This window comes from Zeus faber, assembly GCF_960531495.2.
Source record: "Zeus faber genome assembly, chromosome: 8".
In the NCBI taxonomy this organism is placed as follows: domain Eukaryota; kingdom Metazoa; phylum Chordata; class Actinopteri; order Zeiformes; family Zeidae; genus Zeus; species Zeus faber.
Window position 1 is genome coordinate 28,793,774 of NC_137195.1, and position 14,097 is coordinate 28,807,870.

General features: G+C 45.5%; 1 protein-coding gene across 1 annotated transcript in view; it reads right to left on the reverse strand.

Moving 5' to 3' along the window:
• Positions 1 to 227: 227 nt before the first annotated feature.
• The window catches only part of rspo3 (R-spondin 3), a 16,035-nt gene continuing 2,165 nt past the window's right edge, over positions 228 to 14,097 (reverse strand). Inside the window, exons 2-6 of the mRNA XM_080005579.1 lie at positions 10,315 to 10,509; positions 8,303 to 8,446; positions 7,225 to 7,371; positions 6,540 to 6,725; positions 228 to 1,458 (exon numbers count right to left, since the gene is read on the reverse strand). Coding sequence (XP_079861705.1) covers positions 1,223 to 1,458; positions 6,540 to 6,725; positions 7,225 to 7,371; positions 8,303 to 8,446; positions 10,315 to 10,509 — 908 coding nt within the window. The 3' untranslated portion in view covers positions 228 to 1,222. The remainder of the gene's footprint in view (positions 1,459 to 6,539; positions 6,726 to 7,224; positions 7,372 to 8,302; positions 8,447 to 10,314; positions 10,510 to 14,097) is intronic.

A 14,097-nucleotide genomic window follows, 5' to 3' on the forward strand; every position in this document is an offset into this window, starting at 1 on the left:
CGTAGTGCACCTTTAATCTGTATCAGCTTCAACTCAGTGGTGGTGGAAGGGCTCCGAGCTTTTACTGATGTTAAAGTACAAATAGCCACACCCAAAATGACTAGTCAAAGAACCATTTGACCTCTCTACTTAAGTAAATAAAATGATTAATTATATGAGAGCAATGTGGAACAATTTGGAAGAGGAACCAAGAATAATAAGACCACAGAAACATATACAAACCCAATATAGTTTTATTTGACATACAGGTGCTTTTGGTTTATGGTCAAAGGATTTTTATTTTTTTGGTAATTAATTGAAAGCACACATCCTATTTACACTAATAGGAAGAAACAACAACAGTGGTATAGCAGATTTTTTGCATTCATCTGGGAGAAAACTCCCATTTTTTTTGGCCCCGACATTAACAAAAAAACAAAACAAATAGTTTTGTGACCTTCATTTGATGGCAACAACACGATCCATTCCTTTGACTTGCATTTTTCAAGCACGCACATCTGTTTTGTCATTCTGGCCCTTATAATCAGAAGGAGGAGGCTGCAAGATGAAGATGAAATTCTGTAAAAATTGACATAATGGCAGAGACATCTAAAGAAAAAAAAAACTGGAACGACATCATAAAACAAGGATTCTACATAATGTCAAATAATCTACATTCAAAGAAAAAAAACAAAACGATGTTGTACCTGGGCCCCATTAAATAACCATATCAACAACAAGCTCACAATAATATAACCTCATGGTCCATCCGACACGTATGTTTATCCGTTTATCTGTCTATCAGTCCTCACAAAGTCACAGACATTTCTTTGTTTTCCTTTTTTTTTTTGTTATTTTCTTTTTCAACTTGGTTCCATTCAGGCCCAACAACAGTTTCTTCACACATGTGGAGAGAGAGAAAAGCCAGTGGAGATTTGTTGTAGTTTCCCGGGTGCGAGGGTCAAGGTGGAGGAGTCAAAGGCTCGGGGTGGAGAGCGAGTCGGAAGAAAGAAAAGAACATCGAAAAAGGGAGAGAGATAAGACAGAGCCCCCCCCCTCCTGCTTGTGCATTAACAGTATATTCAAACCGTGTAGGTAGCAGCAGCACCCCCTGCAGGTGGAGGTTGGAAGTGGGGGAGAGAGATCTAAAAAGGGAGGTGAGGGTGGAGAGGCTTTTTGCTGTCTTTTATTTTTCTCCTTCTCTCTTCTTCTCGTCTTCCCCCTCCGGCCCTGGGAGGGGGTGCTATTGTGCGGGACCGTCCTCGGGCGGCGCCGTCTCCGGCTCCGGCTCCTTGTCCTGGCCCCTGCGATGCCTGTGCTCCGTCTTGTTCCTGCTCTCGGCCTCTTCGCCGTCGCCCACCTCCCTGTCCCTCTCGCGCTCCCTCTTCCTCTCCCGCCGCACCTCCAGGCTGTCCTTGTCCCTCCTGCTGTTGCGGTTCCTCCGTCCCTCCGGCCGCCGATCGCCCTTTTTCCTCGGCCCTGGGAAAGGGGCAGAGAGAGGAAAATACATTTTTTTTTTAAGGTCGATCGTCGGCGTGGATACTGGGACCTCGCATCGCTAATAAGAAAGACATCGCTCATCACACTCGACACTCTATGAAGACAGAGACGGACGCGGAAAAAACAACAGCGTGATATTTGCTGTCTCCTCCTCTCCCAATTTGTCCTGAACATTTGTTTTGGGTGTTCTGAAAGGTTAAAAATAGTACAGGAGAGTTCTTGACCCTACTTGGTCGCTTGACGTAATTCTCTAGTTCGGCCCGTAGGTGTCAGTGTTTCCCAATAAATCACCGTGCACCGCCGGTCCCTCAGCTGTTCTCGGCTCCCTCGGAACCAGTCTTTGTCCAAAATAGAAAGCCTTTAAATAAACCCCCAGATTCATCTGCTCTTGCAACACCGTCCCATAAACAAAACGAAGAGTTTAGGAATGCCGGAGGTTTATCTGTTGAGGCTGAAGTTATTAATGATAATAACAAGATCCACCCCAGAGAGAGAGAGGGAGAGAGAGAGAGAGAGATCTTCTTGGTAAAACCAGGAGCCATTTCCTGTTGTTTCGCCGCTGTGTGTGTGTGTGTGTGTGTGTGTGTGCGTGTGTGTGGAGTGTGTGTGGAGTGTGTGTGGAGTGTACCGGCGGCTCGGTTGGCCGGCTGGACGGGGGATTGTGAAACTGCTGAAGTAGGCAGTAGGCACAGGGATGGAGGGGCAAAGAGAATGAACGAGAGAGAGACAGAGAGAGAGACAGAGAGAGAGACAGAGACAGAGACAGAGAGAGACAGAGAGAGAGAGAGAGACAGACTCCCCTTTCGCGTTCTCTCTTCTGTCTGCCCCTCCTTTACTCCCTTGCATCTCCCTCTTCCTTCAGATTGTTCATTAATCACCAGGTTCTCTGGTTCGGACCACGGGGAAGCGCTCGCCAACCCGGCTCTGACCCGCACATTCCAGGGCTCCTCTTGGAGTGATACCGGGCCGTATACCAGCCGACTCCACCGTCTTTAAGTCTGCTCCCTGCCAGGAGCAGATACACCCCCCACCCCCCAAAAAGAAGGGGAGAGTTCATGTATGCATACAATATGACCCCCCTCTCATTTTAGGTGCAGCTTTCTGGTTCACTACTAGATTTATAAATTATATATGTCCACATTTTCCCGGTTTTATTAGATCCCGGTTTGGGTGAAATAAATCATGTTTTCAAGAGAAAGGCGGCACACACATGGGGGGGGGGGCTTCGATCATGCTTGATTACTGATTTGCCCACTTTCCGGAGCTGCTCGTACCTCCACGCGGGACGGGGCGTTGCCCTGGAAGTTCCCTCTCGCAACGCGCGTTTCACATGAAGCGATGAGGAAGAAAAAGAAAACCGTCACCTCCGGGGCTCCGAATGTTCTTAATGTTTCTCTGGGTTTTTTTTTTCCCAGGTTATTTATTACGTAATATCTTTTTTGTTTATCATCAGGTTTAGCGTATATTGTCATATTTTATTGTGTACAGTTAACCGTACACATTGCCACATTTTCCATATATTGATGGACAGACAGACGGCGTATTCCGGTGGACTGAGTCATTTGGGGTCTCCCCGCTCTCCTCTATAAACACAGGAAGTGGCCCCCTCTCACATTGTTTTCTCTGCCCTGACACCGTAACCATTTACAAGATCAATGGATTAGTCATACTGTATTTTATGCTTATTTTTCTTCCTCTTTTCGAGACAACGAAGAAACCTAATCCACGGCGGTGCCGACATGATTGCGATTGTTTATCGAGCCTACTCGTGTTTTGCTGGATGGAACCGTTTCAGATGGATTCTGTAAACAGTGTGTGTGTGTGGGGAAAAGGGCCTGTCGACCTCAAGTTAGACATTTAATGAGGAAGAAAGGCACATGCTGACAATTTTTGGAATATATAAAACGTCTGGATGTTGTTCAATTCAACACATCTCCAACGTATACATTTAGAATTGTTGTCACAACTATTTATTTATTCATTAATTTCATTGTTGTCATAATGTCTTTTCCTACAGTATATATGTTGTGTAATATCACAATTGATACATGTCTTCATGCTAATAAAGCAAATTCGAACTGAGTTGAATTGAATAGATACAGTAGATACAGTAGATTGAAGGATAGAATAAAAAGGTAGAGGGATATAAAAAACAAGTCCAAATGAAATGCAAATTAACAAGGGAATGTATGAGACAGATCAAAGAATGACAGAGACAGGGCACTGTGTGTGTGTGTGTGTGTGTGTGTGTGTGTGTGTGTGTGTGTGTGCCTTCGGCATCTGTGGAAGGCATGTTGTCGTCATCTGGGGGGCTTTTGGCGGGAGCCAGGCAGGGATTAAAGGCTACGAACTGTCTTGAGGGGGGTATATGCATGTATGTTTGGGTATGCGCCACCAGAGTCTGTTTGTCTGTGTGTGTGTGTGTGTGTGTGTGTGTGTGTGTGTATATGTGTTTGGTGTGTAGTAGTGGGACTTTGCGGGGAGCCAGGGTTTGCAGAGGGCACCCAATCTGTCCCACTCGGCAAGATAGCGGGGTGAGCAGCGGGTCGATCGGAGGACAAATTATCCGGTGTTAACTTGAAAGGCGCGGTGGCGGATGAGGATGTGTGTAAATACTCGCAATCTTGAAGGCGCAGATAAAGGGGGAGGAGGCGGCCAAGTTGCCTCGACACAAAGAGAGAACGCCATGTGGGCTCTTGGCGCTCGGCGATTTAGTTCCAAAGACAGATCCTGAAAAAATGTATGTGAAGAAAAAGAAAGAGAAGAAAATCCCGCCAGGAGGTTAGCAGTTATCTCATAAACTTGAACGTTCTAAAAAATAAAAAATTACCCTGAAATCTAAAAATGAAAATTGTGTGTGTGTGCATGTGTGTGTGTGTATGTATGTGTGTGTGTGTGTGTGTGTGTGTGTGTGATTGAATGATCTCATAAATTGGGATGTTTAAAAAATAGACAATGAATTACTTTGAAATGTAAAAATGTAAAATGTGTGTGAGCAATTGAATGAGGGTGAAAAAAATCCAACAGGGAAGAAAGCGAGGGAGGAGGTCAGGAGGAGGAGTGGGAGGATGTATCGGTGTCTGAGGGCTGCTGGGGGGGGATTACCGGGGGGCTCCCCGAGGTCAGACCGTTGAACCCCTTAGCGTGTGCAGAACGTAAACAGCGCGCGGGGGGGGGGGGGCGACCAACCAGATAATTAGCTCCTCTCCTTCGGGGGCCGGGATGCATAAAAAAAACAAAAAACGAGCCGGGGCAGCTGGGTAATTGCACGTGGGAGGGCCGGGGGGTCGATAAACGGGGCCCCGTCGGCGTGTAACGGTGCCCCCGGTGCACAGCTGTGTCTTTCATTCTCTCCCCTTAACGTCCACTCACTTTTACTTTGCTGGGGTACGGGGCAGCTGGGTAATCTTTCTTTCTTTCTTTCTTCATTTCTTTCTTTCTTTCTTTCCTTCCTTTGTTCCTTTCTCACATTCCTTCCTTTCTCACATTCCTTCCATTTCTTCCTTCCTTTCCCCCTTACGTCCACTAACTTTTCCTTTCCTGGGGTCCGGGAGGGTCCACTCAGCTCCGCGCTAAACCTCGGGCCGCGACCCAGCCGCCCAGCCTCCCTGGGGGTGTGCGAGGGGGGCTTAACGGGGGTCTGTGTTTGCTTTGGTGCGTTGATGTGCCAGTGCACGTGCGCAGGCATGTGTGTGTGTGTGTGTGTGTGTGTGTGTGTGTGTGAGAAAGGGACGAGTTTGGGAGACTGGACTGGGATAGGGATACAGATTGAAAGAGAATGAGAGTGAGGCATGCAAGTGGGATGGAGGATGGGATGGACGCACGCACGCACAGGGTTGCAGAGGGCACATTTCACGTTCCGCATTACAAGCCAGGTCAACATAGTTGACTTTCATTACAAATTACCACACCAGAGTGGCGAACATGTAGTTATTTTAGTCGGGCTGAGCAAGAGTGTACTGTATCCGTGTGTGTACTGGCAGCTGTGGGGATAAACCAATACTGATCCCCCGGTCGCCGCGTGCCTCCCTGGGGGAGGATGTTGAACTGGCTGTTTCTGAGTTCTCGGCTCTCTCTGTTGCATCACCGCACACACACACGCACGCACGCACGCACGCACGCACGCACGCACGCACGCACGCACGCACGCACGCACGCACGCACGCACGCACGCACGCACGCACGCACGCACGCACGGTGTTTGTCTTGCAAGTGTGAGGGCCCTGCCGTGGGTCTGGGGTGTCTGTGATCTGTCATTGAACACAACCGAGACTGGGCTTAGAAAACAACTAGCCGCAGCCGCCACAGTACCTCCGTCACCACACGTAAACACACTTTATATAAAAACCCACAAATATGATGCTCCGGGTAAATATGCTTTTTTATTAGTTGGCCCAAAAGCGGCAGGCTTTCTCTGTTCGTTAGAAGCAATCACGCTATGCCTTGTTTACAAGAGAGCAGAGAAAACTCTCCTCGCTGTTTAAAAACAAAACACAAAAAGGCCTCAAATGAGGGCGGGGTAGAGAGGGCGGACAGACAGACAGACAGACAGACAGACTCACACACACACACACACACACACACACACACACACACACACACACACACACACACACACACACACACACACACACACACACACACAAAGCCAATTTGCAACATCGCACATGTGTGCTCCCCAGCCCCTCGCCTGCCCCCCTCCCGCCCCCGACCCGCTCTAACCACAATGACAGCCCTCTGAGTAAACAGCCATAGTCCCTAACGGAAGAGCGGCTAACTGTGATTGTACCGGCTTAAGCAGCGAAGTCTGGAATTCATAGAGTGTTGAAATCCTGCCCATATTTCAAGAAATACAAAGTTAATGGCAGGGAACAAGACCAGAGTCAGCAGCAATACCAGCTCATAATAAGTTCCCCCCACAAAAAAATAAATAAAAATATAATATATATATAAATATATATATACACACACACACACACACACATATATATATATATGTATATATATATGTATATATATATATTTATTTATTTATATAAAAATAAATAAAAATATAGTACCTGGACACCTCCTCCGCTTGACCAGACACTCCTTGACCTCGGAGATTTCCGGGCAGGGCCTGCCGAAGGGCGACGGGTAGCGGAGGACCAGTCGCGTCCGGGCCACCTGGCCCCGCTTGAAGCCGCAGGTCCGGCCCGACCGGGAGCAGGGGCTCCACTCGCCCCACTCGCCCACCTCGCAGTGCACTGCAATGCCACGGTGAGAGGGATAGTTATTATCACAGCGACATTACATTGCGTCATATTCCATTGGGTTGCATTGTAAAGGGTTCCATTAAAATGTTGTTTCTAACAGACAACTCCATTCACTACTAAAATGATCTCTATTTATTTTGCATCGTTTGTGTTTGGTGTCTGAGCAGTACTGCTCATCACTCTCTCCGCCAACACAGACGTACTTGATGAGCTAGAAATATAGGAGTGATGAGCTTGAATCCCCCCCATTGGATAGAAGAGTAGAGCCCAACAGGTGGATGCAGGGGAGGTGTAGGGAGCGTAGCAACGAAACAAAGCAGGTTGGGCAAAAGGGATTGGCCTTTCAAATTGGCCTGCCAGATAAGGGCATGGAAGCACGTCTCGCCGTCGAGTTTTCTGACAGAACCAGCTCCACGAGCTACACATCATTGAAAACCAATGCAAACGCATTCGCGGCCCGGATGTTCAGCAACATGGGCGGAGGGCTGACCTTGTGGTGCACACTCCATGAGCATGTCATTGGACTCGTAGTCCTCGGGGCAGACGTGGTGACACTTCCCCGTCAGCTGGTACAGGCCCGGCCGGCAGCGCGTGCACGTCTCGCCGTTAGTGCAGATGTCGCAGTCGACAGGGCACTCTGCAGAGAACCGCCGTGATGATAATTGCAGGATGTTAAAAGACCTGTGGCTGCGGTCCCCATTATTTCTCCGTTAAAATGTCTCAACTTATCAACCAACTGTCGACGGGTTCTGTTCTGTTTATAGCCGAGTCAAAATGTTCTAAATAAAATAAACAACTAACGGTACTGTTTTCCAAATGGGAGTAGGAGCAGAGTGTGCGTGTGCACGTGGCGGTGTGCCCTGCAGGAGTTTAGCTTTCTCAGGATTCTTTCTAAGAATTCCGAGACGGGCCGATCATAGAGAATTTTTATATTTAATTGAAGCGCCTCCTGTCCTCCATAACGCACGCGCCATCGCACATATGAGCCGCATAGCGAAATGAGGTGTCACTTCAGACGTCGCTTTCTCATCGTCTCGCTATGTCAGACGCCCATCACTTGTGGGAAAAACCACACCGTTCTCTTGCGTTTTCAAAGCTAAATAATCTAATTCACCGAGAGGAATTAATTTACATTACATTCAATTACATTCGCAAATGCACGTGAAGAAATGCATTGTTGATTCGGCAAAATCGTCTCATCATGTTAAAACGACTAATTTAATTATTTAAATAATGACAGGTGATTGCTTTGGATGTTACAAACTTGTTGAATAAACGTTGGTGAAAATCCATATCTGACGGAAAAATAAAAAGGCCGATCTGGGAAAATAACCTTACATTAAGTACATTTTGGGGTGAATTTAGCCATATAACATGTATATATATATATATACCGACTGCGTTCTTTAAGCCGATAGGTCTACGTCAGAATTAAAATAAATGCACACAAAAAACGACTAATCAGTAAATGCCTCCCACAAATGGAATAGCAAAAAAAACCTGTCCTTAACATCCCTAGTTTATATATATCCTCGTCCAGGATGAAGGAGTGAAGAATGAATACTCACTGACAACACACTCCCTCTGCGCGTCGCTGGGGACGAGCCCTTCGGGGCAGCTGTCTTGGCACTTGCCCAGGTGAAGGTAAAACCCTGATAGGCAGCGCGTGCAGAAGTTCCTGTTGAAACAGGAATCGCACCCTGGCCAGCACTCTGACAGACAGACAGATGGAATTGTGTGAGTGTTGCATGTTCAAGAACCAGGATGATCACAGAAAGGTCCTGCAACTGTTATATGGGTCTCTGATTTCGGCCAGACACCGGCAGATCTCTGAGGATTTTGAATTGTTTTCACTTCCGGGGTTCTGTGAGCCAATGGGGTTTGAGCATGATTTGAGCATGGGTTCCATCGTATGAAGTTCATGAACTCACTTTCACTTGTTTCACTTCATCAGTCCACCAAAATCTTTTTCTGGACAAATTAGATGTGAGAAATAAGCAATCCAGTTGCTGAGTCTTCACTCATTACATCTGCAAGGCCTCATTTAAACATTTGTTCCAACTTGGGTTGCCGTGCTCCAAACTTGTGGTGGACACCGCACTGGGATTTTTTTTTCATTCAATTAGTAAACATCGTAAAATAAATAAAATACATCTACAATAAAAACGCACTGTTTTTACTGGTTTTGTTTGTAGAAACGCACAGCCATTCGCGCGCCACAGCCTGCAGTCTATGAACCGCGCATCACATTTTTTTCTTTTTTCAGAAGAAGAAACGCATAGCACAATGACTTTTTAAAGACTTACATTTCCCTCGTCTGCAGTTTTTTCATGGACAGTTGGTATTAGTTACTCAGATGGAGGGCAGGTCTAATTCTACTGAGGCCGCCGCTTGACGTAGGAAGGGAACGCAACTGAAAAGGCTTGCTGAAATCACATGTTTTCTGTAACACTGCTCACAACAAACTGACTGGGTTGCCTTTTTTTCACAGTTTGTGTGTTAGTAGATCATCAGAGATGCAAATGTATGGGGTCCCAATTTTAGAAAACATGTGATTCAACAAGCCGCTCAGATGCGTGATCCCTTCCTACATCACATGGTGCCTCAGCAGAATTAGAACCACCGTCATCTGAGGAACTCAACCCACTGCTTGAGAATAACAAGCACATCCCAGCGAACTACTCTGTTGGCTTACAGACCAACACAAACATTTTAAAAGAAAGAGGAATTAATGCCAACTGTCCGTAAAAAATATGCAGACGAGGGAAATGTCAGTATTTAAAAAACTATTCTGCTGTGTGTTTCTTAAAAAACAAAAAGAAAAGAAAATACAGTGTCCGGTGCAGTGTCCCCCACAAGCCTGATGTACGGCAACGAAAGTCGGAACAAACATTTAAATGAGACTTGTGGATCTAAAATGGGTGAAGATTCTGGATTGCTTATTTCTTGTCCCAAATTCGTTCTGAAACCGATTTTGGTGGACTGATAAGGTGAAATCAGTGAAAATTTGCAGACTAAATACAACGGAACCCAGACGTTATGCTCCAAACACATCTGCTCACAAAACCTGGAACTCGTGCTCAAAGCCCATTGGCTCGCAGAACTCGGGGCCTCAGGAGTGCACTGAAACAGAGCGTCCTGGAGCAGGATGGTTTAGAGGCATCTTAGAATGGCTAGAATACATCATCTCAGTGGTATTTTCAGAAAAAAAAAATCCAAACATGTTTGGGGACCTCAGAGACCTATATTAACTTGTTGAAAAGGAGCATAATAGGTCCTCTTTCACATTTTGCATTTTTGCAGATTGCATTTATCCAGAGGATCATTATGCCACAGACATGCAGAAAACCATTACTGAAGGCAAAATTATCATTTATCAATTATCATTTTGACTGTTAATTTGTTCAATTGTTATTATGATTATTATGATTATTATGATTATTATGATTATTATGATTATGATTATTATATCACACACACACACACACACACACACACACACACACAGGCACACACACACACACACACACACACACACAGACACACACACACACACACGTAATCGCGCGCGTCCACTCACTCATGCAGGTGTTCCTGTCCGGGGACCGTGTGCCGTAGAAGCCTGGCGGACAGGAAGTCATGCACACCCCGATCTGCTTCATCCCGATCCTCTCCAGGTGCATGAAGAAGCGCGGCTTGCAGGACAGGCAGCCATTGTAGTCCGAGCAGGTCAGACAGCCCCCCTGCAAGCATCCCGAGCTCACACCGGAGATCTCTGTCACGAATAACATCACCACAGACCCCAAAATATTAGTATGTGTATGAAAAGGAGCACGAAAAATGTGGTGGAAGTGGTGGATGCGTATGCTGCGTGTGCGCAGTGCATTGCCTGGAACTGTTTTCAGGACTTGGATAAACCGACTTAAAACAAGGTGACAGGTTTTTTTTATATTGTGTAAATAATAAAATACCACTGAATTTAATGAAAAATGAAAAATTAAGTAAACAAATGATGGGTTAGAAAAATATAATCAACAGTTTAATTATACTTCATTCATTTGTAGGGATGTATATTTTAACTGGGTTTCTAGTTGGTCAAGGAACAACAAACCCTAATAAAGGTCAATGTGGACCAAGCTTGATGGCATATTGCGATGCATTGTTCACGATAAGTAGACTTAAATAAATAACTTAATAACATATTTTTTTATAAATTAAGTTATAAAAAAACCCCTACAACAGACTATTTTAACAGGGTTTGGTGGTTGAACTGTTGACATTGTCTATAATACGCTTCACATAAGAGAGACAAATACTATATTATTATACCACAGTTTGAGTAAGTGTTTAATCTTTTCTGTGTGTGCAATCGAGGAAAAGAAATGAAGTGAAGGTTTATTCGGTAAAAGTGGAGTTGCCTTGTGATTGTGATATGTGATTGGTACAGGTACTCCTCACTTAAGGACCTACCTGTTTAACGACCGTTCAGACTTACAACCAGCTCTCTGACCAGTCTGTATCGCACACTGCGTACACTACCACGAGGTGCGCACTGCGTTCGCGGCGTCTCAGCGTCAAGCATCTCATCGCGCATCACCCTTTATACAGAATACTATATACAGTACACGATATATACTATATATACACTATACACTCTATTAAATATATATACAATATACACTATATATACTATATACACTATATACTGTATACTATATACACTGTATATACTATATACACTATATATACTTATATATACTATATACACTATATATACTATATACACTGTATACATCTCATCACCGTTCTCAGTCTCAGTGTCACGCAGTCTGTCAGTATTCACTACACTAGTGTTCACAACGGCCACGCCCCCTTACCGTGAAATAACACGGGTCCTGGCTTATCGACCACTTGACATAACGACCTGGTGCTAGGAACGCAACTCGGTCGTTAAGTGAGGAGTACCTGTATTTCCGACATCACTGATGCCCAGCTCTAGACCAGCATAGCAGGGACATGGACAACTTTTACTGTCACGGTAAAACTGAGCATACTTTTGGTTTCATTGTGATTATGGAGACTTAAGTGCTTTTGAACAGACATGTACAAAGCATCTTTAAAGTAACCATCACCAAGAAAGTCAAATGAAAAAAACTTTGGTCAGAGGACTTATAAAAGAAGAGTCAAAACATTTCATGAAACCCAGATGAGACAAAGAAACTTCTTGTAGTTTCTTCTTCATCAAGTAACCATGACATGTGTCAAAAGATCAACAAAAACTCATATTTAGTAAGAACATTGTTTCCATCTGTCAACCCCTCCAGAGATCCTAACCGAGACCTTGTTGTGTGTGTGTGTGTGTGTGCGTCTGTGTGCGTGTGTGTGTGTTTGTTTGTGTGTGTGTGTCTCTCTCTCTCTCTCTCTCTCTATATCTCTCTCGCTCTCTGTCTGATGATTTAGCCACTGCTTGTGTGTGTGTGTTTGTGTGTGTCCCTCTCTCTTTCTCTCTCTCTCTCTTTCTCTCTCTCTGTCTGATGATACAGCCACTGCTACGTGTGTGTCTGTGTGTGTGCGCGTGTGTTTGTGTGTTTGCCTCTCTCTCTTACGTGTGTCTGTGTTTGTGTGCGTGCGCGCGTGCGTGTACGTGCGTGTGTGTGTGTGTGTGTGTGTGTGTGTGTGTGTGTGTGTGTGTGTGTGTGTGTGGGCGTGCTTGCTTGTGTGTGTGCGTGTGTGTGTACCCGTGCTTGGGCCTAAATTAAATACATTTATCGTACAAAACTTTGCTACCAAAAGCTACGCTCTACTGTGTATTTATATACGGGCTCAAATCATTGTGTGTTTACTCTCCCTGATGATGTGATGGTGTCATCGCCATCAGTTAGCCAGTTTCACCAAGGCTGATGGCACATTGTGAAGTAACCTAAAGTAAAAACAATGAATAACACGCAAAATAGAAAAGACCTTCCTTACTACCTATTGATGATTATTATTGCTAAGGTACAGTGACATAACGTCCTTGAAATCCAAAGAGACATGCAAGGGGTGAGAGTAAGGGATGACCAAATTAAACTTTCCAATGAAACTTGTTTTGTTTTTCATAGATATTTCATATTCACACACGTCTAGCAGGACTGGCGATGAACCGTCGGTCGGACACAATGAGTTAACCTCTAGTGGTAGAGACCCCGGATTCTGGTCTTTTGGTCTTTTTTTTTTGTTACAGGTACATTATTGACCACACTCCACTGAAAGAAGAAATTACACCTGTAATGTTAATGCTATATGAATGACGACATGCTATCTGTTGCCCAGACAAAATGGAGAGTTAATTGAAAAGTCCTGCCGTACTGTCATGAGAAAGATACGCAGTGGTACCCAATAACAGTTAGGTTATTCGTCAGACTGCACATTTGCTGCCAGTGGATGAATTTGGTTTTGGTTTCCCTCCTCCTCCTCCTCCTCCTCTCACGTCAGCGCTTAGCTGCCAGTTTACCATAGATCATGGACACTGTGTTTGACATATCTCAGTAATCTTTACAACTGCTGTCCATTTGCCCACATGTGGTCCTGCCAAGCGAGCTCAATGCTTAAGGCGCAGGAATTTGGCCTCAACCTTTCACTCCCGAGGCTGAGGCCGACGCAACCTCAGTTGTAAGCTCTTGCTCCTGCTCCTGCTCCTGCTCCTGCTCCTGCTCCTGCTCCTGCTCCTGCTCCTGCTCCTGCTCCTGCTCCTGCTCCTGCTCCGGCCTGGTCCATCCAGGCCGGTTGACTCAGTGGTCGTTGACTCCCCGAAAGCCCCATCCACGGCTCTCTGTGCTCTGCTCTCGGAAGTCTGTACTCATTCACCTCCCCACTCTCTAATCCCTCCATCCTCCCAGATATCTCTGGACGTGTCGGATATCGGAATCCTTCCGGAACTGTTTGGAGTTCAGAACCCCTTTGACGGGCCATAGTCAATTAAAGAGCGACTATGGCCCGTCTGCGAGGCGAGATGTTTACTGTACTCCTCATGGGGGAACTAACCCCACCATCCTCACCCCACCACCACCACCTCCAGACTCCAAATTCGGCAAAGAGTGAATGAACTGGCATAAACAGAGTTCATATTTCCGCATCTCATCTCTAAACTATACCTCAGTGAAACATCGCTACGGGTGCATTGTTGGGGAGCAGCAAAAAGTGGAACTGCCACAATGGCCCGTTCTGTTTATGGTAGAAAGCCATATGAGCGTATCGTATGAAGAGCCCTTTCTCAGCAATTTTTACGGTGGTATACTGGTCTGACAATAGACTTCATAATGTAGACCAATATTGCCTCCTCCATGATACACGGTGAAATTAACATTGCAAGGGGATCGAAATC